Here is a 26072-nt window from a genome sequence, read left to right as displayed (position 1 = left end):
GGCCGATAAAGCACCGCCCCCGGCGGCACCGAGCGGAGACCGACGGACGGACCGACGGACGGAGGGCGCGGGAACACCCAGAGACCACCCCGAGACCCCCGCCCGGGCCGGGGGTGCCAGCGGAGCCCCGCAGAGCCTGAACCGACCGACCCCGAGGAGCCCCCTGGGATCGACCCCGGGGAGCCCGAACCGAGGGGTCCCGGAAAGTCCGAGCGGGCCCTTCCCGGGGACCTCAACCGGTCCCGCTGGATCCATCCCAGTGATCCCGGAGAGCCTCAACTGATCCATCCCGGAGAGCGCGACCGGACCCTTCCCGGTGCTCCCGGAGAGCCCGAACCCACCGATCCCGGAGTGCCCGACTGGATCCATCCCGGTGCTCCCGGAGGGCCCGAACCCACCGATCCCGGAGAGCCCGACTGGATCCATCCCGGTGCTCCCGGAGAGCCCGAACCCACCGATCCCGGAGAACCCCAACGGATCGATCCCGGGAAGCCCGACCGGACCCTTCCCGGCGCTCCCGGGGAGTCTGAACGGATCCATCCCGGGAAGCCGGACCGGACCCTTCCCGGTGCTGGCGGAGCCTCCGAACCGACCCCCTTCCCCGTGCCCCGGACCCGTCCCAGAGACCCCGAGCCGGGCGATCCCAGCGATCCCCGCCGGCTCCATCCCGGCGTTCCCAACGATCCCGGTTCCATCCCGGCGCTCCCAACGATCCCGGTTCCATCCCGGCGTTCCCGACGATCCCGGCTCCATCCCGGCGTTCCCAACGATCCCGGTTCCATCCCGGCGTTCCCGACGATCCCGGCTCCATCCCGGCGCTCCCGCAGGACCGAGCCCGCCCGGGGCCGGGGGTCCCCCCGGGATCATGAACCCCGCGCTGCTGTCGCTGCTCCTGGGCACCCTCGGGGCCATCGCAGGTGAGGGGACACGGGGGGACACGGGGGGACAGCGGGGGTGGCCCCGGGGGGGGTGACGGGGACCTGGAGCCCCCCCGGGATCTGGAGCCCCCCCGGACGCATCCTTGGCACCACACGCGTGTTGTCGCGTGTTGTCGCGTGTTGTCGCGTGTCGTCGCATGTCACCGGCGCGACCTTTGCCACCGCGGGCGCGTCACACGCGTGTCCCCATCCCCGCCCTGTCCCCGGGCCCGGGGGGGGCCGGGATGGGGGTCCCAGAGCTGTCCCACACCCCCCCCCCCTCTCCCCCCGGCCTTCGCCCCCGCGGGGCCGAGCCGGGAATGTTTGTCCTTGCGAAATCCCTGGAATCAGCGGGAATTTTTTTTTCCTCCCTCCCTTCCTGGCGCGGTTATTCCGGGAAAGGGCAGGACGGTTCCTCTCAAGGGGGGGGGGGAAGTCACAGCGCTCCCGGGGAATCCCCCGGCCCGGGGCACTGACTCAGCCCGGGGGGCTTCCTCGGGACCTCGGGGGCTTCCTCAGCTCCTCGGGGGCTTCCTCAGCACCTCGGGGACCTTCCTCGACAGTTCCAAAGGGCTTCCTTGGCAGTTTGGGGGGGCCTCCTTTGCACCCCGAGGGGCTTCCTCCTCACCTTGGGGGGCTTCCAGTGGACCTCAGGGGCTTCCCGTTCACCCTGGGGGGGTTTCTCTGTGGCCTGAGGGGCTTCTGCATCTCGAGGGGCTTCCTTTGGACCTCAGGGGCTTCCACCTCATCTCGGGGGCTTTGCCCCGGACCTTGGGGGGCTTCCTTTGCACCCCTGTAAGCTCAGCCAGGGATGTTTGGCTGGAAAAACGTTGGCACACAGGGGTGGGGATGGACCTGGGGGTCCCCTCGACCTTCCCCCTCCGTGCTGGGATGGGGGTGATCCCGGGGGTCCCCTCGACCTTCCCCCTCCGTGCTGGGATGGGGGTGATCCCGGGGGTCCCCTCGACCTTCCCCCTCCGTGCTGGGATGGGGGTGATCCCGGGGGTCCCCTCGACCTTCCCCCTCCGTGCTGGGATGGGGGTGATCCCGGGGGTCCCCTCAACCTTCCCCTTGCTGTGCCGGGGCGGGGACGGTCCTGGGCGGTCCCGTCACCCCCCTGACGGTGTCAGTGACCCCCAGGGAGGGTCCCCTGGAATTCCGACCCCCCGGCTCGTCCCGGCAGGGCCGTGGGGCTCCTCCTTGGGCTCCTCCTTCGAGCTGTGGACGGAGCCGGAGGTGCTGGTGGTGGAGCACGGGGGGTCCCTGCGGCTGACGCTGAGGGCGACCTGCAACGACTCGGCGGGCTCGGGGGGGATGGAAACGGCCAACAGGAAGAAAACGCGGCCGGTAAAGCCGGGAGAGGTGGAGCTGGAGCTGTTCAACGTCACCGAGGGGAAGGGCAACCCCTACATCTACTACACGTGCGAGGGCAGGAGGGAGAAGAGGGACGTGCAGCTCATCGTGTACCGTAAGCGCGGCGGGCACGGGGGGCCCCCCCCGCACGGCCCGGGTGCCCCCCCGGCCCCCCCTGGACACGCCGTGTCCCCCCAGATGTCCCCGAGCGGCCGGAGCTGGCCGAGGTGCCCCCGCTGGCCGCGGGGCAGCCGTGGGAGCTGCTCTGTGCCGTGGCCGGGGCCGCGCCCGTGCGGAACCTGACGGTGAGGCTGCGGCGGGGCCGCCGCGTCCTGAGCGCCCGGAGCTTCGAGGGGGCCGGGGCCGGGCCCGGGAGGGTGCGGGTGAGCCACGGGCTGACGGCGGCGGCCCAGGACGACGGGCAGAACGTCACCTGCGAGGCGCAGCTCGACCTGTCGCCCTTCGGCCCCAACATCAGCGTCACCTCCGAGCCCCGCACGCTGCGGGTCTGTGGTAAGCCGCTGCTTTCCAGGGGTTTTTCCAGGGTTTTTTTTCCGGCCGCGGTTGTGGCCGCAGCGCCGACGCTCGTCCCTGTCACCCGCAGACGTCCCCAAGCCGGTGCTGAACGTGTCCAGCACCACCCCGGCCGCGGGCACGGCGCTCAGCGGGCGCTGTTCGGTGCCCCCCGACGCCTGCACCGACTTCCAGGTGCGGATCCTCCTCGGGAGCCGCCTCGAGAGCCGCGTCCTGGAGGGGTGGGCACCGTCCCCTCGGGACTTCGGCCTGACGGTGGGCGAGGAACACGACGGGATGGAGCTGAGCTGCGAGGCCGAGCCCGCCCGGGCCCCCCCCGGCCCCCGGGCCCCCCCGGAGGAGCGATCCCACCCGCATCGCCGTCCACGGTGAGGGCGCGGCCCCGGCGCCGCTCCCGAGGGGCAGAATTCCCGGCGGGAGTTCACGCGGTGTCCCCGTTCCCCAGGGGAAGAATTCCCGGCGGGAATTAACGCCGTGTCCCCGTTCCCGAGGGGAGAATTCCCGGTGGGAGTTAACGCGCTGTCCCCGTTCCCAAAGGGGAGAATTCCCGGCGGGAATTAACGCCGTGTCCCCGTTCCCGAGGGGAGAATTCCCGGTGGGAGTTAACGCGCTGTCCCCGTTCCCAAAGGGGAGAATTCCCGGCGGGAATTAACGCGGTGTCCCCGTTCCGGCTCGGGGAGAATTCCCGGCGGGAATTAACGCCGTGTCCCCGTTCCCCAGGGGGAGAATTCCCGGCGGGAATTAACGCGGTGTCCCCGTTCCCGAGGGGGAGAATTCCCGGCGGGAATTAACCCGGTGTCCCCCCCGGCCCTTCCCGCAGCCCCGGCCCGGTTGGACGACGGGGGCTGCCCCGGGCAGCAGAACTGGACCGAGGGGCGGGAGGAGACCCTGCGGTGCCGGGCTCGGGGCAACCCCCGGCCCGACGTGAACTGTACCAGGGACGACGGGCGGAGATTCCCGCCGGGAATTCCGCGTCCCGTCACCCGTGAGGACGCCGGGACCTACCGCTGCCGGGCCGGGAACAGCCTGGGCGGGGACGAGAGAAGCGTCACCGTCCACGTCCACTGTGAGTGGGGGCGGCCCGGGGGGCTCCGGGGGGGTCTCAGGGATTTTTTGGGGACTCCTGGAGGTTCTGGGGGGTCTCAGGGATTTTTTGGGGGACTCCTGGAGGTTCTGGGGGGTCTCAGGGATTTTTGGGGACTTCTGGAGGTTCTGGAGGGGTCTCAAGGATTTTTGGGGGCTGCTGGAGATTCTGGGGGGGTCTCAGGGATTTTTGGGGACTCCTGTAGGTTCTGGGGAGGCCTCAGGGATTTTTGGGGACTCCTGGAGGTTCTGGGGAGTCTCAGGGATTTTTGGGGACTCCTGGAGGTTCTGGGGGGGGGTCTCAGGGATTTTTTGGGACTCCCGGTCTAGGGGTTTTGGGGTTCCCAGAGGTCTTGGTGGTCCCGGGCATCAGTGATGGTCCTGGGGGTCTCAGAGGTCCTGGGGGGTGTTAGGGGTGTTGGGGCTCCTGGTGATCCTGAGGTCCTGGAGCTCTCAGGATTCCAGGGGCCCTCAGGAATCCCGGTGGTCTCAGGAATCCTGGTGGTCTCAGGAATCCAGGTGGTCTCAGGAATCCCGGTGGTCTCCAGCACCCTGAAGGATCCGAGTGTCCTGGGGGGCCCTGGTGCTCCCGGGGGGTCTCGGGGGCTCCCATCCCTTGGCGGTCTCAGCCCCCCTGACCCCCCACCCCCTCTCTCCCCCCCCCAGACCAGGACCACAACGTGCTGGTGCCGGTGCTGCTGGGGGTGCTGGGGGTGCTGGGGGTCTCCGCCCTGGCCCTGGGGGGCCACAGGATCCACCACAGGCGGACGAAGATCGGGAAGTACCGGCTGCAGGAGCAGCAGGAGCGGCGGCGGCGGCAGCTGGAGATGGGGCGGGCGGGACCCCCGGGCTGCTCCGGGGAGGTGGCCGCGCTCAACGGGGCCGCTCCCGACGCTCCCGGCGCTCCCGGGGCTCCGTAGGAGGGAGGAGGAGGCGGTGGAGGGGCCGGAACCCCCCTGCCCATCCCGGGACGGGCCCCGGGGAGGGGATGGGGACAGCGGGAGCCGCGGCGGGGTGGTGGCTCTGCGGGGGGAGCGTCCCCGGGACAGAGGGGGGGCAGCTCCCGGGCCGGGATGTGCCCGGGGGGGCATCCCGGGAATTTGGGAGGGTGAGATCCAACCACCCCCCCGTGTCCTGGATCTCCGGGGATCTCCAGGGATGGCTCCGAACTTGACCCTCACCTGGTTTTGGGGTGGCCGGAGCCCCCCCGCCAGGGTGACACCAGAGGGGCATCCCGGGAATTTGGGATGGTGAGATCCGACCGACCCCCCGTGTCCTGGATCTCCGGGGATGGCTCCGAACTTGACCCTCACCTGGTTTTGGGGTGGCCGGAGCCCCCCCCGCCAGGGTGACACCGGGGGGGCATCCCGGGAATTTGGGATGGTGGGATCCAACCGACCCCCCGTGTCCTGGATCTCCGGGGATCTCCAGGGACGGCTCCGAACTTGACCCTCACCTGTTTTTGGGGTGGACGGAGCCCCCCCTGCCAGGGTGACAGCGGGGGGGCATCCCGGGAATTTGGGATGGTGGGATCCAACCGACCCCCCGTGTCCTGGATCTCCAGGGATCTCCAGGGCCGGCTCCGAACTTGACCCTCACCTGTTTTTGGGGTGGACGGAGCCCCCCCCACCAGGGTGACACCGGGGGGGGGGCTCGGAGCTCCAGGTGGGACACGTGGGGCGAAATCCCGGGATTTCGGTGCCGGCAGGAGGGCGAGGAGCCGGCGAGGAGGGACGTGAAGCCACCGGGCAGGGTGGAAGCTGCTGCTGTTCTGTAATAAAGCCACAAACGCCGAGCGTGACCCGGCTCGGCAATGGGGGGTATTTTCCGGGCCCCCCGAGCGGGAGCATGCGCCGCTCCCCACACACACCCTGTTCCTTCCTCCCGCCACCAGCATTTCCTCCGGCCCTGACGAGGCCCTGACGAGGCCCTGACGAGGCCCTGACGAGGCCGAGGGACGCGGGGCCCGAGGGTTTGGGGGGCCCGAGGGACTGGGGGGGCCCAGCCGGGATGGGCAGCGGGATCGGGGGGTGATCGGAGCCTCGGTGGGGGGTCCCCGTGTCCCCCGTTCCCTGCCCGGAGCCGGGATGGGATCCTGGAGGGGATCCTGGAGGGGATCCTGGAGGGGATCCTGGAGGGTCCTCCCGGCCTGGGCCCTGCCCGGGCTGCTCCTGCTGCTGAGCGGTGAGTAGGGGGGGCTGCGGGGCCTGAGCCTGGGGGGGTACCTGGGGGTCCCTGGGGGACAAAGCCTGGGGGTCCCTGGGGGTCCCACCTCCATCCTGATCTGGGGGGGCACAGCCCGGGGGTCCCTGGGGGTCCCACCTCCATCCTGACCTGGGGGGCACAACCTGGGGGGGTCCCTGGGAGTCCCACCTCCGTCCCGACCTGGGGGGGACAGTCTGGGGGTCCCTGGGGGTCCCACCTCCATTCTGATCTGGGGGGCACATCCTGGGGGGTCCCACCTCCATCCCCACCTGGGGGGGCACAGCCCGGGGGTCCCTGGGGGTCCCACCTCCATCCCCACCTGGGGGCGGGGGCGATCCTGTGTGTCCCAGCTCATCCCACCTCCGTCCTGACCCGGGTGGGGACATTCCCCGTGTCCCACCCTCATCTCACCCTCACCCCAACCCATCCCACCTGCATCCCAGCTCATCCCACCCTCATCCCACCCCTCCCAGCTCATCCCACCCCTCCCAGTTCATCCCACCCCCGGGATGGGGCAGGAGGGGGGTGGGTGGGGGGAGAATCGCCCCATCCAGGGGCAGGAGGGCAGGGGGGCAGGAAAACTGCTGGCATGGGGGTGATCCCGGGGGTCCCCTCGACCTTCCCCCACCATGGTGGGCATGGGGGTGATCCCGGGGGTCCCCTCGACCTTCCCCCACCATGGTGGGCATGGGGGTGATCCCGGGGGTCCCCTCGACCTTCCTTTTGCTGTGCCGGGATGGGACAACTCCGGGGTCCCCTCAACCCCCTCCCGACGGTGTCAGTGACCCCCAGGGAGGGTCCCCTGGAATTCCGACCCCCCGGCTCGTCCCGGCAGGGCCGTGGGGCTCCTCCTTGGGCTCCTCCTTCGAGCTGTGGACGGAGCCGGAGGTGCTGGTGGTGGAGCACGGGGGGTCCCTGCGGCTGACGCTGAGGGCGACCTGCAACGACTCGGCGGGCTCGGGGGGGATGGAAACGGCCAACAGCAAACGGGTGGTGTCGGACAGACCGGGGGAGGTGGAGCTGGAGCTGTTCAACGTCACCGAGGGGAGGCCCGTGCAGGTTTATTACACGTGCGGCGGCAGGAGGGAGAGGAGGGACGTGCGGCTCGTCATCTACCGTAAGCACGGCGGGCTCGGGGGGGCCCCGCCCGGACACCCCGGGGGCACCCCCGGCACCCCTGGACACCTCGTGTGTCCTCTGACACCCCCTGTGCCCCCCTGGACACCCCCTGTGCCCCTGGGACCCCTGGAATGCTGTGTATCCCCTGGCACCCCTGGACACCCCATGTCCCCCCCTCCCCGACACCCCTGGACACCTCGTGTCCCCCCTGACAGCCCTGGACACCCCCTGTGCCCCCCTGGACACCCCCATGTGCCCCCGGCCCCCCTGGACACCCCGTGTCCCCTGAGACCCCCAGACATACCGTGTCCCCCCTGGCACCTCTGGACACCCCCTGTGCCCCCCTGACACCCCTGGACATGCTGTATTCCCCCTGGCACCCCTGGACGTGCCCCCCCCCGGCCCCTCTGGACACCCCATGTCCCCTGACACCCCTGGCCCCCCCATGTCCCCTGGACACCCCTGGACATGCCATGTGCCCCCGTGTCCCCCCTGGACGTTTTCCCCCCGGCCCCCCTGGCCCCCCCATGTCCCCTGACACCCCTGGACATCCCGTGTGTCCCCTGACACCCCTGGACATGCCGTGTCCCCCCCTGTCCCCCCTGGACGTTTCCCCCCCGGCCCCCCTGGACACTCCCGTCCCCTGAGACCCCTGGACATGCCATGTCTACCCTGCCACCCCTGGCCCCCCCATGTCCCCTGCCACCCCTGGACACCCCGTGTCCCCTGCCACCCCTGGACATGCCGCGTGCCCCCCCGTCCCCCCCGGACGTTTCCCCCCAACCGGCCCCCCCCGGACACGCCGTGTCCCCCCAGATGTCCCCGAGCGGCCGGAGCTGGCCGAGGTGCCCCCGCTGGCCGCGGGGCAGCCGTGGGAGCTGCTCTGTGCCGTGGCCGGGGCCGCGCCCGTGCGGAACCTGACGGTGAGGCTGCGGCGGGGCCGCCGCGTCCTGAGCGCCCGGAGCTTCGAGGGGGCCGGGGCCGGGCCCGGGAGGGTGCGGGTGAGCCACGGGCTGACGGCGGCGGCCCAGGACGACGGGCAGAACGTCACCTGCGAGGCGCAGCTCGACCTGTCGCCCTTCGGCCCCAACATCAGCGTCACCTCCGAGCCCCGCACGCTGCGGGTCCGGGGTAAGCCGGCGCTTCCCGGGGGTCTTCCAGGGGTTTTTTCCAGGGGGGTTTTCCGGCTGTGGTTGTGGCCACCGGCTCGTCCCGGTGGGCTGGGAGGGGGTGGGGGGTGTCACAGGGTCGCCGGACCCCGCAGGTGTTGTCCCTGTCACCTGCGGGGGCTGGGGGAGGCCTGGGGGGTCTCAGGGGTCCAGGAGATCCTGGGGGTCTGGGTAGGTCCTGGGGGTCTGGGTGGGTCCTGGGGGGTCTCAGGCTCTGGGAGTCCTGGGGGTCTGGGTGGTTCTGGGGGTCTGGGTGGGTCCTGGGGGTCTCAGGGGTCCAGGAGATCCCGGGGGTCTGGGTGGTTCTGGGGGGGTCTCAGGGGTCCAGGAGATCCTGGGGGTCTGGGTGGTCCTGGGGGTCTGGGTAGGTCCTGGGGGTCTGGGTGGGTCCTGGGGGGTCTCAGGGGTCCAGGAGATCCTGGGGGTCTGGGTGGGTCCTGGGGGGTCTGGGTGGTCCTGAGGGGGGGGTCTCAGGGGTCCTGAAGGACCCATATCTTGGGGGGTCCTGGTTCTCCTGGAGGTCTCGGGGGTCCTGGAGGTCTCGGGGGTCCCAGGCCGGGGTGGTCTCAGCCCCCCTGACCCCCCGCCCCCCCTCCAGCAGACCCCAGCTCTCCCCTGCTGGTGCCGGTGCTGGTGGCGGTGCTGGGGGGGGTCTCCGTGCTCTGCGTCCTGGGGGTGTCCTACGGAATCTACCACTGCAAGACCAAAAAACAGGAATATCGGCTGCGGAAGCTGCAGCGGCGGCGGCTGGAGGGGGGGACACGGCGTTAGGGGCGCGGGGGACCCCCCTCCGGACCCCTCCCTGTGCCCACCCCTCCTCCCCGCCCCCCCCATCCCGCATGGACACGACACCTCCCGGAGCGGGGATGGGCTGGGAATGGGGAATAATCCCCCTCCCCCCGGGGGTGGGAATGGCCCATCCCGGCTGGAATGGCCCGACGGCTCCACTGGGGGGGGGGAGGGGGCTCTACTGGGTTATACTGGGCTGTACTGGGTTATACTGGGCAGTACTAAGCTATACTGGGCTGTACTGGGTTGTACTGGGCAGTACTAAGCTATACTGGGCAGTACTAAGCTATACTGGGCTGTACTGGGCTCTACTGGGTTGTACTATATTTTACTGGGCTATACGAAGCTATACTGGGCTGCACTGGGCTGTACTGGGCTGTACTGGATTGTACTGGGTTATACTGGGCTGCACTGGATTGCTCTGAGCTGTACTGGGCTGTACCAAGCTATACTGGGCTATACTGGGCTGCACAGAATTGTAGTGGGCTATACTGGGCTATACTGGGCTGTACTGGGCTGCACTGAGCTGCACTGAATTGTAGTGGGCTGTACCAAGCTATACTGGATTGTACTGGATTGTACTGGGTTAAACTGGGCTGTACCAAGCTATACTGGGCTGTACTGGATTGTACTGGGTTAAACTGGGCTGCACTGGGCTGTACCAAGCTATACTGGGCTGTACTGGGTTATACTGGGCTGCACTGGGTTGTACTGGGTTATACTGGGCTGTACTGGACACTTGGGGACAGGGGGGACAGGGGGTGACACAGAGGGTCACAGAGGGGGCTCGGGTGGGACGGGGATGGCACGGGGTGACCCGAGGGATGCAGGTGGCACAGAAGGACCCGAGGGATGTGGGTGACACAGTGAGGGTGACACAGGGAGGGTGACACAGTGGGGATGGCACGGGGTGACCCGAGGGACACGGGTGGCACAGGGAGGGTGGCACAGAAGGACCCGAGGGATGTGGGTGACACGCTGAGGGTGACACAGTGAGGGTGACACAGTGAGGGTGGCACAGGGAGGGTGACACGCTGAGGGTGACACAGAGGGCGGGGACAGCGGGGACGGAGCCACCGGCAGCGCCCGGCACGGGCTGGCACCGCGGGAGGGACACGGGACACGGGACAGAGGGACAGAGGGACACAGGACATGGGGGACAGAGGGACACGGGACAGAAGGACACAGGGGCACAGGGGGACATGGTGTGGCACAGCCCGGTGTGACCTGGCCCGGTGCGTGTGCCGGGAGATGATCCAGGTACAGACGTGGGCACACGATACGTGTCCCGATACACACGGTACACGTATGGACACGGTACATGTATGGACATGGTACATGTATGGACATGGTACATGTATGGACACACACGGTACATGTATGGACACACATGGTACATGTATGGACACACACATACGGTACATACATGGACACATGGTACATGTATGGACACACATGGTGCATGTATGGACACACACACACGGCACACGTATGGACACACACACACACAGAGTACATGCATGGACACACATGGCACACGTATGGACACACACACACACAGAGTACACGCATGGACACACATGACACACACATGGCCACGCACACACGAAGCCCCCTCCCCCTCGCAGCGGCTCCAGCCCCCCCCCGGTGGTCGCCCCCCGCCCCCGGCCCGTCTGTCACCGCCACCGTCACCGCCACCGTCACCGTCCCTGTCCCTGTCCCTGTCACCGTCCCTGTCACCGTCACTGTCCCTGTCCCTGTCCCTGTCACCGTCCCTGTCACCATCACTGTCTCTGTCACTGTCCCCGTCACCGTCACCGTCCCTGTCGCTGTCGCGACACCCACGCGCGCCCCGGTGCCACCCCCGCGGGGAGGGGTTCGGGGCCCGGGGGGGGTTCCGGGGGGGTTCTGGGGGGGTTCGGAGCCCGGGGGAGGGTTCCGGAGGTTTTTGGGGGGGTTCTGGGGGGGGTCGCGGGGGCGGGGGGAGGAGCAGCAGCAGCCCCGCGGTCCCGGCGCCGCGCGCGACAGCGGAGGAGCCGCTGCCTTCGGCCTCGGCCGCCTCTTCCTCCCCGGCCTCCTCCTCCTCCGGCCCCGGCCTTCCTCCCCACCCTCCTCAGCCCCCTCGCCCTCCCCTCGCCCCGATCCTCCTCCGCTCCGGCCCCATCTTCATCCCCATCCTCCTCCTCCTCCTCCCCCCCACCCTCCTCTTCCTCCCGCCCTCCCCGTCGCCTCCATCCTCCTCCTCTTCATCCCCATCCTCCTCCTCTCCATCCTCCTCCTCCTCTTCATCCCCATCCTCCTCTTCCTCCTCTTCTCCATCCCCATCCTCCTCCGCTCCATCCCCATCCTCCTCCTCCTCCTCCCCACCACCCTCCTCTTCCTCCCGCCCTCCCCGTCGCCTCCATCCTCCTCCTCTTCATCCCCATCCTCCTCCTCTTCATCCCCATCCTCCTCCTCCTCCTCCTCCCCATCCCCATCCTCCTCCTCCTCTTCATCCCCATCCTCGTCTCCATCTTCATCCCCACCCTCCTCTTCCTCGCGCCCTCCCCGTCGCCTCCATCCTCCTCCGCTCCCTCCCCCTCCTCCTCCTCTTCCTCTTCTTCATCCCCATCCTCCTCTTCCTCTCCATCTTCATCCCCTTCCTCCTCTTCCTCTCGCCCTTCCCCATCGTCTCCATCCTCCCTCTCCTCCTCTTCATCCTCCTCCCCCTCCTCCTCCTCCTCCCCCTCCTCCTCTTCCTCTCGCCTTCCCCATCGTCTCCATCCTCTTCCTCCTCCTCCTCCTCCTGCTCTTCCTCCCCCTCCTGCTCTTCCTCCCCCTCCTCCTCCTCGCTCCCGATGGGCCCCCCCGCTCCGGCCACGCGGCTCCTGCCCCCCCTCGTGCTGGCGCTCGCAGGTGAGGGGGGGGGGGGGGGAAGGGGCTCGGGGGGTGTTTTTTTTGAGGGGGGGTCCCCCCAGAATTCTGGGGGAGGGGGGGGGTGTCTCCGGGGACCCCAAAAATTGGGGACCCCAAAAATCGGGGACCCCCAATTATGGGGGGGGGGACACACGAACCTGGGGAGCCCAAAGAGATCTTTGAGGGGGGTGGGGGGGTGGGGACCCCCGCGGGGGCATCAGGGACCCTTAATTTGGGGGGGGAGCCCCCAAAGACACCGGGGACCCTTAATTGGATCCTTAATTGGGGGGGGGGGGTGCCCTGGGGACCCCAAAGATACCCTTAAATGGGGGGGGGGGACACCTCTGGGGACCCCAAAGGCAGCGGGGACCCCCCCAGTGCCGAGGGGGGGCTGTGGGGGGGGGTGTCTCTGCATCCAGAAATGGGGGGGGGGGGGGGGGCTCCAGTGGGGGGTCCCGGTGCTGAGATGGGGGGGGGTCTGCACACGGTGTGGGGGGGTCTTTTAATCCAGAATTGGGGCGGGGGGGTCTCTGAGGGGGCTGCCCACGGTGGGGGGGTCTCTCACCCCCAGAATTGGGGCGGGGGGCTTTTGGGGGGGTCTCTCATACCCAGACATGGGGGGCAGGGGGGGGTCTCTGAGGGGGCTGCCCACGGTGGGGGGGTCTCTCACACTCAGAATTGGGGCAGGGGGGGTCTCTGGGGGGTCTCTGGGGTCTCTGGGGGGGGTCTCTCACCCCCAGAATTGGGGTCGGGGGTGTCTCTGGGGGCTCTGCCCACTCCGGGGGGTCTCACCCCCAGAATTGGGGTCGGGGGGGGTCTCGGGGGGGTCTCTGGGGTCTCTCACCCCCAGAACTGGGGTCGGGGGGGGGTCTCTGGAGGCTCTGCCCACTCCGGGGGGGTCTCTCACATCCAGAATTGGGGTCGGGGGTGTCTCTGGGGTGTCTCTGGGGTCTCTCACCCCCAGAATTGGGGTCGGGGGGTGTCTCTGGGTGCTCTGCCCACCCCGGGGGGGTCTCACCCCCAGAATTGGGGTCGGGGGGGTGTCTCTGGGGTCTCACCCCCAGAATTGGGGTCGGGGGTGTCTCTGGGGGGGCTCTGCCCACCCCGGGGGGGTCTCACCCCCAGAATTGGGGTCGGGGGTGTCTCTGGGGGGGGCTGCCCACAGTGGGGGTGTCCCTGGCCCTCAGAATTGGGGTCGGGGGGGTCTCTGGGTGCTCTGCCCACCCCGGGGGGGTCTCACCCCCAGAATTGGGGTCGGGGGTGTCTCTGGGGGGGGCTGCCCACAGTGGGGGTGTCCCTGGCCCTCAGAATTGGGGTCGGGGGTGTCTCTGGGTGCTCTGCCCACCCCGGGGGGGTCTCACCCCCAGAATTGGGGGTCGGGGGGGTCTCTGGGGGGGCTCTGCCCACCGCGGGGGCTGTCCCTCCGCCGGCACTGGGGGGTTTTCCCGGGGGTCCGGGGGGGCTCTCGCAGGGGTGGCCCGCGGCTCGTTCACGGTGGTGGCCCGGCCGCGGGTGGCCGTGGTGGCCTTTCGGGGGCTCGGCGACCGTCAACTGCAGCCGCAGCGCCTGCCCGGGGGGGGACAACGCCTCGCTGGCCCTCGAGACCCCCCTGGCCGCGACCCCCGGGCCGGGGGGGGCCGCGCTGGCAGAGCTTCGTCCTGCCCAACGTGTCCCTCTGGACCCCCGGGCCGGCGACCTGCACGGGCCACTGCGGGCACAGCGTGGCCACCGCCAGCGCCGCCCTCCTCGTCTACCGTGAGTCACTAATTAAGCTTAATTAACCTTAACGAGCGCCGGCGGCCCCCCCCCCCCCGCGCTTGGGAGCCGTCGGGGACTGGCTCCTGGAGAGCCGAGGGGAGCGGTAATTAGCGCGATAATCAGCGCGATAATCAGAGAGATGATCAGCGCAATAATCAGAGAGATATCAGAGAGATATCAGAGAGATAATCGGAGAGACAATCAGAGATAATCAGCTTAATTGTGCGGGACAAAGGGGGGCAAAAGGGGCTTTGGGAGGAGAACGAGGGGCGGGGGTCCCGACCCAGCTCTAAACGAGGGCTGGGGGGGCTCCGGGTCGGGGTCGGCGGCACCAAATTCTTGGATTTCGGCGCTCGGAGGGGTCGGGAGGAGCCCGGGGGTGGGCGATGGGGGGGGGTTGGGGCCCGGGCCGGGCTGGACCATCCGGGGGTCTTTCCCGACCCCGCTGGTCGTGTGAGTGCGACAGCAGTGACACCCCCCCCCACCCCGGTGACCCCTTGGTGTCCCCCCCATCCCTGTCAGGGCTGCTGGAGCGGGTGGTGCCGGACCCCCCAGTGACCCCCTGGTGACCCCCCAGTGACCCCCTGGTGACCCCCTGGTGTCCCCTCGTCCCTGCCAGGGGTGCTGGACCCCTGGTGACCCTCCGGTGACCCCCTGGTGACCCCCCAGTGACCCCCCGGTGACGCCTCGGTGTCCCCCCAATGACCCCTCGGTGACCCCCTGGTGTCCCCCTGTCCCTGCCAGGGGTGCTGGACCCCCCAGTGACCCCCCAGTGACCCCTGATGACCCCCCAGTGACCCCCCAGTGACCCCCCGGTGTCCCGTCCCCCCCAGAGCTCCCGGAGAGGGTGTGGCTGGACCCCCCCAGTGACCCTCTGGTGAGCCCCCAGTGACCCCCAGTGACCCCCAGTGACCCCCAGTGACCCCCCGGTGTCCCCGTCCCCGCCAGGGCTCCCGGAGCGGGTGTGGCTGGACCCCCTGATGACCCCCGATGACCCCCAGTGACCCCCCCAGTGACCCCCCGGTGTCCCGTCCCCCCCAGAGCTCCCGGAGAGGGTGTGGCTGGACCCCCTGATGACCCCTGATGACCCCTGATGACCCCCCAGTGACCCCCGGTGTCCCCGTCCCCCCCAGAGCTCCCGGAGCGGGTGTGGCTGGACCTGGGTCACAGCCGGACCGTGACGTGCCACGTGCTGGGCGTGGCCCCCGTGGGCAACCTGACGGTGACCCTGCGCCGGGGGGCCGAGACCCTGCGCACCCAGAGCTTCGGCCACGCCGAGGGCAGCGCCAGCGTGGCCGTGGGGCACCCGCTGACCGTCACCCGCGGCGACCACGGCCAGGCCGTCACCTGCCACGCCGAGCTGTCCCTGCGGCCGCACGGGCCCCTCTTCGCCCGCGCCGCCGCCCCCGTCACGCTCTCCGTGTTCGGTGAGCGCCGGGGGGCCGGGAGGGGAGGGGGGGACAGGGGCGGTGGCTCCGTGGCACTGTCACCTCTGTGGGGATGGCACTGTCACCCTCCTGGTGCTGGTGTGGCTCTGTGGCACTGTCACCGTCCACAGGGACATCACTGTCCACCCCCCTGGTGCCGTGGCACTGTCACCTCTGTGGGGATGTCACTGTCACCCTCCTGGTACTGGTGTGGCACCGTGGCACTGTCACCATCTGTGGGGATGTCATTGTCACCCCCCTGGTGCCGTGGCACTGTCACCATCCCTGGGATGTCACTGTCACCCCCTTGGTGCTGGTGTGGCTCCGTGGCACTGTCACCATCCCTGGGGACATCACTGTCACCCTCCTGGTGCCGTGGCACTGTCACCTCTGTGGGGGTGTCATTGTCACCCCCCTGGTGCTGTGGCACTGTCACCATCCCTGGAATGTCATTGTCACACCTCTGGTGCCGTGGCACTGTCACCATCCCTGGGATGTCACTGTCACCCCCCTGGTGCTGGTGTGGCTCCGTGGCACTGTCACCATCTGTGGGGATGTCACTGTCACCCTCCTGGTGCCGTGGCACTGTCACCTCTGTGGGGATGTCACTGTCATCCCCCTGGTGCTGGTGTGGCTCTGTGGCACTGTCACCATCTGTGGGGATGTCATTGTCACCCCCCTGGTGCCGTGGCACTGTCACCGTCCATTGGGATGGCACTGTCACCTCTGTGGGGATGTCATTGTCACCCTCCTGGTGCCGTGGCACTGTCACTGTCCCTGGGGATGGCACTGTCACCCCCCTGGTGCTGGTGTGGCACCACTGGGACACAGGGAGGGTTTGGCCACCAGGATCCCGTTCCCAGCCTCGGGGACGTGTCACACTCCCGGTGCCACCACAGCCCCGGTGCCACCACAGCCCCGGTGCCACCACAGCCATCTCTCCTGGCCCCTGGTGAGGGTCTGGCCCCCGGAACCCCCCTCCCTGGCTCTGGGGACGTGTCACACTCCCGGTGCCACCACGGCCCCGGTGCCAGCGCGGCCCCGGTGCCACCACATCCCCCCCCACGGGGGAGCCCCCAGGTGAGGGTCTGGCCCCCGGGACCCCCTCCCAGCCCCAACCGTGTCCCCGCAGCCCTCCCGGAGCCCCCCCAGCTGGAGGCCCCCTCCCTGCTCGAGGTCGGGGCCACCTCCCTCGCCCGCTGCCGCGTCGCCGGCGCCTTCCCGGCGGGGGACACGCGGCTCACCCTCGCCCTGGGCCCGGACGCGCTGGACTCCACGCTGGCCGTGGCCGGGGACGCGGTGACGGCCGTGGCCGAGCTGGCCCCCGCGCTCGCCGGGCACCCGGGACCTGTCCTGCACGGCCGCCGTGGCCGCGGCCGCCCGGACGGTGCGGCGGCAGCTCCACGTTTACCGTAAGGATCCGGGACTGGGGGGGGGTCGGGGCCGCCCCAAATCCCCAAATAACCCCCCCCGGGTCCCCCCCGGGGGAATCCTTCCCGCAGGGTTCCCGGCACCCCGGCTGGAGCTGCTCCCGGTGCCGGCGCTGGAGGGCACGGAGGTGACGGTGACGTGCCGGGCTGAGGCCACCGAGCCCCCCGGGGCCACCGCCGAGCCCCCCGGGGCCACCGCAGAGCCCCCCGGGACCACCGAGCCCCCCAGGGCCACCGCAGAGCCCCCCAGGACCACCGAACCCCGCGGGGCTACCGCCGAGCCCCCTGGGACCACTGAACCCCCCGGGACCACCGAACCCCCTGGGGCCACCGCCGAGCCCCCCAGGACCACCACCAAGCCCCCCGGGGCCACCAAACCCCCGAAACCACCACCAAACCCCCCGGACCACCACCGAGTCCTCCGGGGCCACCACCGAGCCCACCGGGGCCAGCGACCCCCCCCGGGTCGGGGCGGCTGCAGGTGCTGGGGCCCGACGGGGGGGTCCTGGCGGAGGGGCCGCGGCCGCGGCTGGAGCTGCGGGTGGTGGCCCGGCGGGACGAGGACGGGCGGGAGCTGCGGTGCCGGGCCGGGCTGGCCCTGGGCGACCAACTGGTGACCAAGGAGGCGCGCGGCGCGGCTCGTGGTGCTCTGTGAGTGGCACCCCGGGGGGAGAGGGGGGGGGGGAGACTGTGCCCGTCCCCGCGGCTCCTGCTCCCCAAAACGCCCTCTGACCACCCAAAACCCCCTCGTGCCGCCCCAAAAACCTCCCATCTGCACCCCGAACCCTCCCACCTGCACCCCAGAACACCCTCGTGCCCCCCAAAACGCCCTCTGACCACCCAAAACCCCCTTGTGCCGCCCCAAAAACCTCCCACCTGCACCCTAAAACCCCCTCACGCCGCCCCAAACCCCCTCACACCACCCCAAAACCTCCCACCTGCACCCCAAAACACCCTCATACCCCCCCCAAAACCTCCCACCTGCACCCCAAACCCCCTCGTGCCACCCAAAAACCTCCCATCTGCACCCCAAAACACCCTCATACCCCCCCAAAACCTCCCACCTGTGCCCCCAAACCCACTCATGCCACCCCAAAACCTCCCATCTGCGCCCCAAAACCCCCCTTCATACCCCCCAAACCCCCTCATGCCGCCCCAAAACCTCCCACCTGCACCCCAAAACACCCTCTAACCCCCCCAAACCACCCTCACACTGCCCCGAACCACCCTCACACCACCCCAAAAGCTCCCCCCTGCACCCCAAAACCCCCCTTCACACCCCCCAAACTCCCACCTGCACCCCAAAACACCCTCTAACCACCCAAACCCCCCCCTTCACACCCCCCAAACCCCCCCTCTGCACCCCAAAACCTCCCCCCTGCACCCCAGAACCCCCCTTCACACCCCCCAAACACCTCCCTGCACCCCAAAACCCCCTCATACCCTCCAAAAACCTCCCACCTGCCCCCCAAAACCCCCCTTCACACCCCCCAAACCCCCCCCTGCCCCCCCAAAACACCCTCTAACCACCCAAAACCCCCCCCTCACGCCCCCCAAAACCCCCCCTGCCCCCCCAAACCCCCCCAAACTCGCTCTCTCCCCGTCCCCAGACGGCCCCGAGCTCCCTCCCGGCGGCTGCCCGGGGTCCCGCACGTGGCTCCGGGGGTCCCGGGCCGCCCTCTCGTGCCGCGCCACCGGGAACCCCCCCCCGAGCGTGGTGTGTGCCCGCGGGGGGGGTCCCGGTGGGCACCGCCCGCGCCGAGCCCGTCACCCGCCACCGCGCCGGCACCTACGAGTGCAGGGCCAGCAGCCCCCTGGGCACGGCCAGCAGGACCGTCACCGTCAGGGTCGAGTGTGAGTGGCACGGGGGGCACCGGGGGGCACTGGGGGGCACTGGGGGGGCACCGGGGGGGTACTGGGGGGGCAATGGGGTGGGAATGGGGTGGAACTGGGGTGGTAATGGAGTGCAGGGCCAGCAGCCCCCTGGGCACGGCCAGCAGGACCGTCACCGTCAGGGTCGAGTGTGAGTGGCACGGGGGGCACCGGGGGGCACTGGGGGGCACTGGGGGGGCACCGGGGGGGTACTGGGGGGGCAATGGGGTGGGAATGGGGTGGAACTGGGGTGGTAATGGAGTGCAGGGCCAGCAGCCCCCTGGGCACGGCCAGCAGGACCGTCACCGTCAGGGTCGAGTGTGAGTGGCACGGGGGGCACCGGGGGGCACCGGGGGCACCGGGGGGCACCGGAGGGGCACTGGGGGGGTACTGGGGGGGCAATGGGGTGGCAATGGGGTGCAGGGCCAGCAGCGCCCTGGGCACGGCCAGCAGGACCGTCACCGTCAGGGTCGAGTGTGAGTGGCACGGGGGGCACTGGGGGGGCAATGGGGTGGAACTGGGGGTGGAACTGGAGGTGGCACCAGGGTGGGACTGGGGCTGGTACAAGGGGTGGGACAAGGGATGGGACTGGGGTGGCACTGGGGTGGAACTGGGGATGGTACAAGGGAGGGGACTGGGGTGGCACTGGGGTGGCACTGGGGTGGCATTGGGGTGGAACTGGGGATGGCAATGGGGTGGCACTGGGGTGGCACTGGGGTGGCAATGGGGGTGGTACAAGGGATGGGACTGGGGTGGCACTGGGGGTGGCACTGGGGGTGGCACTGGGGTGGCAATGGGGTGGAACTGGGGATGGTACAAGGGAGGGGACTGGGGTGGCACTGGGGTGGCACTGGGGTGGCACTGGGGTGGCATTGGGGTGGAACTGGGGATGGCAATGGGGTGGCACTGGGGTGGCAATGGGGGGCACTGGGGTGGCACTGGGGTGGCACTGGGGATGGTACAAGGGATGGGACTGGGGTGGCACTGGGGGTGGCAATGGGGTGGTAACAGGGTGGCATTGGGGTGGTACAGGGGTGGCACTGGGGGTGGCACTGTGGTGGCACTGTGGTGGCACTGGGATGGCACCAGGGGTGGCACTGGGGGTGGCACTGTGGTGGCACTGTGGTGGCACTGGGATGGCACCAGGGACACCACAGTGTTGGCACCGGGGGTGACCCCCCCGAGCCGTGGCACCGACCGGGGTCCCCCCCGTGCCCCCCTCCCCCAGACGAGCCCACCCTGTCGGAGGGGGGGTGCCCCTCGCAGCGGGTGTGGGTGGAGGGGCAGCGGCGGGAGCCGGGCTGGTGCCGCGCCGAGGGGGACCCCCCGCCCAGCACCCGCTGCCACCGCGCCAACGGGGCCACCGACCCCCCCCCGCGGGGCCACCGACCCCCCCAGCGGCACCGGGGACGCCCCCCGAGGTGGCACCCCGGGCACCCCTCGTGGGGGTCCCGCCCGTGCCCCCCGGGGGGGCCGCCTGGTGTCCAGGGCCGACGCCGGGCGTTGGCTGTGCCGGGCCACCAACAGGCACGGGGTGGCCACCAGGAGCGTCCTGGTCACCGTGGAGTGTGAGCGGGGCCGGGGGGGGGGGGCACGGGGAGGGGAGGGGGGGTGGGATTGAGGTGGGGAGGGGGCTGGGATGGGGGTGGGATGGGATGGAGTGGGATGGGATGGAGTGGGAGGGATTGGGGGGGTACCAGGAGGGACTGGGGGGTGCTGGGAGGGATTGGGGGGTGCCAGGAGAGATCGGGGGGTGCCAGGAGGGGTGGGGGGGTGCCAGGAGCGATTAGGGGGTGCTGGGAGGGATCAGAAGGGGCCAGGAGGGATCAGGGGGTGCTGGGTGGGATTGGGGGGTGCTGGGAGGGATCTGGGGGTGCTGGGAGGGATTGGGGGGTGCTAAGAGGGATTGGGGGGTGCTGGGAGGGATTGGGGGTGCTGGGTGGGATCAGAAGGTGCCAGGTGGGGTCAGGGGGTGCTGGATGGGATCAGGGGTACTGGGAAAGATGAGGGGGTGCCAGGAGGGATTGGGGGGTGCTGGGTGGGATCAGAAGGGGCCAGGAGGGATCGGGAGGTGCCAGGTGGGATCAGGAGGTGCCGGATGGGATCAGGGGGTGCTGGGAGGGATCGGGAGGTGCTGGGTGGGATCAGGGGGTGCTGGGAGGGATCAGGAGGTGCCGGATGGGATCAGGGGGTGCTGGGTGGGATCAGGAGGTGCCGGATGGGATCAGGGGGTGCTGGGTGGGCCCCCGTCACCCATTTCCCCCCCCCCATGTCCCTCCTGCTTCCAGACGAGCCGAGCATCCCCCGAGGGGGGCTGCCCGGAGCGGCGGCTCTGGCTGGAGGGGACCCCGGCCCAGCTCGGCTGCGCCGCCACCGGGAACCCCCCGCCCCGGGTCACCTGTGCCAAGGTGGGGGGCAGCCGGGACCACCCCCCGGGGACGGCCGAGGGCGCGGGGGACACGTGGGACCCCCCCTGGGGGGCACCCAACGGCACCCGGACCGAGCTGGGGGGCACCCGGGACCCCCCCTTGGTGACCCCCAACAGGGTGGGGGACACCCGGGGACCCCCCCTGGGTGACCCCCAACGTCACCTGGACCAACCCGGGGGACACCCGGGACCCCCCAGTGCCCCCCAGCGTGACCAGGCCCGAGCAGGGGGACCCCCAGGACCCCTCCTTGGACCCCCCCCGGGTGCCCCCCCTCGTGACCCGCGCCCACGCCGGCACCTACCAGTGCCGGGCCACCAACGCCCACGGCTCGGCCACCAGGAACGTCACCGTGGCCGTCGAGTGTGAGTCCCTTGGGGGGCGTTTGGGGGGCAAAAAAGGGGGTTTTGTTCCATTTTAATCCCCGGGGGGGTGGTTTTAGCTGATTTGGGCTGATTTTGGGCTGATTTTAGCCGATTTTGGCTGATTTTGGGCTGATTTTAGCCGATTTTGGCTGATTTTGGTTGATTTTAGCTGATTTCAGCCGATTTGGGCTGATTTTAGCTAATTTTAGTTGATTTTAGCTGATTTTGGCTGATTTTAGCTGATTTTGGCTGATTTTGGCTGATTTTGGCTGATTTTGGGCTGATTTTAGCTGATTTTGGCCGATTTGGGCTGATTTTGGCTGATTTTGGTCGATTTTAGCTGATTTTGGCCGATTTTGGCTGATTTTAGCCGATTTGAGCTGATTTTGTCCGATTTTAGCCGATTTTGGTCGATTTTGACCAATTTTGACCGATTTTGGCCGATTTCAGCCGATTTTAGCCGATTTTGGCCGATTTCAGCCGATTTTAGCCGATTTTGGCCGATTTTGGCCAATTTAGCCAATTTTGGCCGATTTTGGCCAATTTTAGCCAATTTTGGTCGATTTTAGCCGATTTTGTCCAATTTTGGCCGATTTCAGCTGATTTTAGCCAATTTTAGCCGATTTTAGCCGATTTCAGCCGATTTCGGCCGATTTTGGCGCCCGGCCGTGCCTGACCCCGCTGTCCCCCCTCGGCACAGACGGTCCCGCCGCCGTCACCCTCCGGGCTCTGCCGTCCGCCCGCGTCCCCCGGGGCAGCTCCTTCAGCCTGGACTGCGGCGCCGAGGGGGTCCCGGCGCCCACCTTGGCCTGGGCGCTGCCCCCCGCCCCCAACCTGCGCCTGGGCCCCGACAACCGCTCGCTGACCGTCACCGCGGCCACCGCGGCCAACCGGGGCCTCTACACCTGCACGGCCACCAACCGGCACGGCCGCCGCACCGCCAGCGTCCTGGTCAGCGTGGACGGTCAGCGGGGGGGCACCGGGGGGTGGTATTGGGGGGGGGCGTCATGGGGGTGGCACCGTCCCCTCCAGCCCTACGGGGAGCTGGCTGGTGGCACCGCTGGTGGCACCGCTGGTGGCACCGCTGGTGGCACTGCTGGTGGCACTGGTCCTGTGGTGGTGGCACCGTCCCCTGTGTCCCCGCAGAGAGCTGGCTGGTGGCCCTGGTGTCCCTGTCCTCAGTGTCCCTGATGTCCCTGATGTCCCTCTGTCCCCCCAGAGAGCTGGCTGGTGGCCCTGGTGGCCCTGTGTCCCTGATGTCCCTGATGTCCCTGATGTCCCTGTGTCCCTGATGTCCCTGTGTCCCTCTGTCCCCCCAGAGAGCTGGCTGGTGGCACTGGTGTCCCTGTCCTCACTGGGGTGGTGTCCCTGATGTCCTTCTGTCCCCTGTCCCCCCAGAGAGCTGGCTGGTGGCCCTGGTGTCCCTGTCCTCAGTGTCCCTGATGTCCCCCTGTCCCCGCAGAGAGCTGGCTGGTGGCGCTGGTGTCCCTGTGCTCGCTGGCGGGGGTGGCGGCGGTGGCGCTGGCGGTGGCGGGGGGGGCTGTACCTGCGCAGCCCCGCCTGCAAGAAGGGCGAGTACAACGTGCGGGACGCCGAGGGCTCCTCCGAGGCCGCGCGGCTGCACCGGCCCCGCCACGGCCCCCCGGACATCTTCGGCATCCCGCTGACCCCTCCCTGAGCTGGGACCCCCAAAAATCCCCCCAGACTGGGGTTTTGGGGGGTACAACGAGTGGGACACCGAGGGACCCTTCAAAGACACCCCTCAGCCCCAGAACAACCCAGGGGACATCTTCGGCATCCCATTCACCCCCCCCGGAGTGGGGACCATCCTCCTCCTGCTGGGGACTCCCCGGGACCCCCAAAATCCCCCCCGACTGGGGTTTTGGGGGGTACAACGAGTGGGACACCCAGGGACCTGGCACAGACACCCCTCGGCCCCGCCACGGCCCCCCGGACATCTTCGGCATCCCGCTGACCCCTCCCTGAGCTGGGACCCCAAAAAATCCCCCTCGAGAGGGGTTTTGGGGGGTACAATGGGTGGGGCACTGAGGGACCCTTCAAAGACACCCCTCAGCCCCAGAACAACCCAGGGGACATCTTCGGCATCCCGCTCACCCCCCCCTGAGCTGGGACCCCAAAAAACCCCCCCAAGAGGGGTTTTGGGGGGTACAATGAGTGGGGCACCGAGGGACCCTGCAAAACCACCCCTCAGCCCCACTACGGCCCCCCCGGACATCTTCGGCATCCCGCTCACCCACCCCTGAGCTGGGACCCCCAAAAATTCCCCCCCAACGGGGTTTTGGGGGGTACAACATGTGGGACACTGAGGGACCCTGTAAAACCACCCCTCGGCCCTGGCACAACCCAGAGGACATCTTCGGCATCCCATTCACCCCCCCCGGAGTGGGGACCATCCTCTTCCTGCTGGGGACCCCCCAGGACCCCCAAAATCCCCCTTGACTGGGGTTTTGGGGGGTACAATGAGCCCCTCTGACCCATCCCAGGGTGTTTTTGGGGTCCCCAGCGCCCCTGTGACCCCAATCCAGGGGGTTTTTGGGGTTCCCCCAGGCCCTCTGACCCCATCCCAGGGGGTTTTTGGGGTCCCCAGAGCCCCTCTGACCCCAATCCAGGGGGTTTTTGGGGTCCCACCCCAGTCCCCTGGAGTTTAGGGGTACCCCCACCCCTTTCCCCACCCCAGGGGGTTTTTGGAGTCCCGTGGGGGGGTTTTTTTGGGGGTGTTTTTAAGGACTTTGGGGGCCGTGCCGGGCGCGGCAGAGCCGGAACTCAGGGGGGGTGTCCCGGGGGGGGCCGCGGGGGCGGGTTCGGCTCCTCCCGGGGGAGGAAAAAAACACCCAATAAACGATCCCGGTTTGACGGGAGGCACCGCCCGCTGGCCCCAGACCCTCTTCCCTGGCCCCAAACCTTGTCCCCTGTCCCCAAACCCTGTCCCCTGTCCCCAAACCCTGGCCCCAACTCCAGCCACCGCCCACTGTCCCCAAACCCTCTCCCCGGCCCCAAACCCTGTTCCCTGGCCCCAAACCCTGGCCCCAACTCCAGCCACTGCCCTACTGTCCCCAGACCCTGTCCCCTGTCCCCAGCTCCTGTTCCCTGGCCCCAAACTCTGTTCCCTGTCCCCAGACCCTGTTCCCTGTCCCATCCCCAAACCTTGTCCCCAAACCCTGTCATCTGTCCCCAGACCCTGGCCCAAACTCCAGCCACCGCCCACTGTCCCCAAACCTTGTCCCCTGTCCCCAGCCCCTGTTCCCTGTCCCCAAACTCCGTCCCCAGCCTCTGACCCCTGGCCCCAAACCCTGGCCCCAACTCAGCCACTGCCCTACTGTCCCCAGACCCTGTCCCCTGTCCCCAAACCCTGTTCCCTGTCCCCAAACCTTGTCCTCTGTCCCCAGACCCTGTTCCCTGTCCCCAAACCTTGGCCACTGTCCCCAAACCCTCTCCCCTGTCCCCAGACTCCGTCCCCAAACCCTCTCCCCAAACCCTGGCCCCAGGGCTTGGGGCGGGACCCCCCCAAATCACCCCCTCGGGGCTGCGGGACCCCCAAATCACCCCCCTGGGAGGGTCGGAGGAGGATGCCCAAGGATGTGGGACCCCCAAATCACCCCCCTGGGAGGGTCGGAGGAGGATGCCCAAGGATGTGGGACCCCCAAATCATCACCCGGGGGGTTCGGGGTGGGACCCTGCCCCAAATCACCGTCCCCTCCCCGGGTTTTCGGGGGGGTCTTGGGGATGTGGGACCCCCCAAATCACCCCCTTGTGGGTTCGGGGGGGGTCCCCAATGATGGGGGTGGGACCCCTCCCCCAAATCACCGCCCCCCCCGGGGACTGGGGGGGTTTCGGGGGTGTCTCGGGGCACGATGACGACTCCCCTCCCCCCCCCCTCCCCTCCCCTCCCCCGCCGTGTCCCCCCAAACTCTCGGGGGGGGAGGGGTCGTTGCTGTTCAGCCTTTATTGGTCCCCGGGACCCCCCCCCCGGGCCCCCCCGACCCCCCAAAACATCCCGAAAAAGGGGGGTGGGGTGGGGGGGGGAGGGGCGTTTGCATAGCGAGAACGGGGGGGAGGGGCGGGATTTTGAGGGGGGAGGGGCAGTGCGATGACGTCACGGGGGTAACAGTGATGTCACCTGTTGGGGTGTGACATCATCGACCCCGTGACGTCACTCTAACATAACTGATGACGTCACCAATGGGGATGGGTGGGGTCTGGATCGATGACATCACACGGGGGCGGTGCCGGGTCCATGACGTCACACAGGGGGCGGTGCCATGTCCATGACGTCACACAGGGGCGGTTCCAGATCAATGATGTCACACAGGGGGCGGTGCCAGCTCCATGACATCACACAGGGGGCGGTGCCATGTCAATGACGTCACACGGGGCGGTGCCAGGTCCATGACGTCACACGGGGGAACGGTGCCATGTCCGTGACGTCACACAGGGGGCAGTGCAAGGTCCATGACGTCACACGGGGGGGCGGTGCCATGTCAATGACATCACACGGGGGCGGTGCCAGGTCCATGACATCACACAGAGGGCGGTGCCAGGTCCATGACGTCACGCGGGGGGGGGTTGTGTGTGTATTTTTTGGGGGGGGGTGTGTCACAGTTTTAACCCTTCGTGTACATGGGGGGGAGGGGCTGAGGGTCCCGGGGGGGGGGAGGGGGGGGATTTGTGAGACCCCCCCGCATGCCTGGGGGGGTCCTTGGGGGCGTGGG

General features: G+C 69.1%; 3 protein-coding genes and 2 long non-coding RNA genes across 7 annotated transcripts; 4 read left to right on the top strand and 1 right to left on the bottom strand.

Annotated features, from left to right (window-relative positions):
- The first annotated feature begins 719 nt into the window (after positions 1 to 719).
- On the top strand, positions 720 to 4692 carry LOC127465747 (intercellular adhesion molecule 1-like). The gene is made up of 6 exons (XM_051776274.1): positions 720 to 917; positions 2101 to 2385; positions 2469 to 2783; positions 2875 to 3172; positions 3625 to 3870; positions 4554 to 4692. The coding sequence occupies exons 1-5, from the start codon at positions 866 to 868 to the stop codon at positions 3791 to 3793; spliced, it is 1119 nt and encodes a 372-aa protein (XP_051632234.1). The 5' UTR covers positions 720 to 865; the 3' UTR covers positions 3794 to 3870; positions 4554 to 4692.
- A 1147-nt stretch (positions 4693 to 5839) lies between these two features.
- LOC127465748 (intercellular adhesion molecule 2-like) lies at positions 5840 to 9251 on the top strand. 3 transcript variants are annotated; one of them, XM_051776277.1, is made up of 5 exons: positions 5841 to 5990; positions 6027 to 6071; positions 6928 to 7209; positions 8028 to 8342; positions 8979 to 9251. In XM_051776277.1, exons 1-5 carry the CDS (start codon positions 5975 to 5977, stop codon positions 9149 to 9151), a joined length of 831 nt encoding a protein of 276 aa, XP_051632237.1. In that variant the 5' UTR covers positions 5841 to 5974; the 3' UTR covers positions 9152 to 9251. The 3 variants fall into 3 exon arrangements, with proteins under 3 accessions (XP_051632236.1, XP_051632237.1, XP_051632235.1); XM_051776276.1 differs by having other exon boundaries at positions 5840 to 6071; positions 8982 to 9251; XM_051776275.1 differs by having other exon boundaries at positions 5842 to 6071.
- Positions 6085 to 6581, bottom strand: LOC127465749 (uncharacterized). Its single transcript, XR_007902381.1, has 3 exons — positions 6400 to 6581; positions 6261 to 6309; positions 6085 to 6209 (listed from the first exon to the last, which is right to left on the bottom strand). It is a non-coding gene; the product is annotated as an uncharacterized LOC127465749 (long non-coding RNA).
- Positions 9252 to 11185: 1934 nt separating the features above from the next.
- Positions 11186 to 23116, top strand: LOC127465743 (intercellular adhesion molecule 5-like). The gene is given in 19 exon segments (XM_051776272.1): positions 11186 to 12064; positions 13536 to 13591; positions 13593 to 13703; positions 13705 to 13819; positions 14956 to 15249; positions 16382 to 16572; positions 16574 to 16661; positions 16752 to 16847; positions 17147 to 17307; positions 17309 to 17330; positions 18290 to 18417; positions 18419 to 18533; positions 19780 to 19879; positions 19950 to 20119; positions 20840 to 21118; positions 21121 to 21342; positions 22043 to 22306; positions 22805 to 22887; positions 22889 to 23116. Coding segments are annotated over 19 exon segments (2685 nt in total). The 5' UTR covers positions 11186 to 12006; the 3' UTR covers positions 23021 to 23116.
- Positions 23117 to 25583: 2467 nt separating this feature from the next.
- LOC127465746 (uncharacterized) lies at positions 25584 to 25836 on the top strand. The gene is made up of 3 exons (XR_007902380.1): positions 25584 to 25624; positions 25655 to 25716; positions 25809 to 25836. It is a non-coding gene; the product is annotated as an uncharacterized LOC127465746 (long non-coding RNA).
- The last annotated feature ends 236 nt before the right edge of the window (positions 25837 to 26072 follow it).

Source organism: Manacus candei, unplaced genomic scaffold (assembly GCF_025592945.1).
Source record: "Manacus candei isolate 608988 ecotype Guabito, Panama unplaced genomic scaffold, ASM2559294v1 h1tg000480l, whole genome shotgun sequence".
Taxonomy (NCBI): domain Eukaryota; kingdom Metazoa; phylum Chordata; class Aves; order Passeriformes; family Pipridae; genus Manacus; species Manacus candei.
Note: the sequence above shows the minus strand (reverse complement) of the source record. Positions and strands in the feature narration are given on the sequence as shown.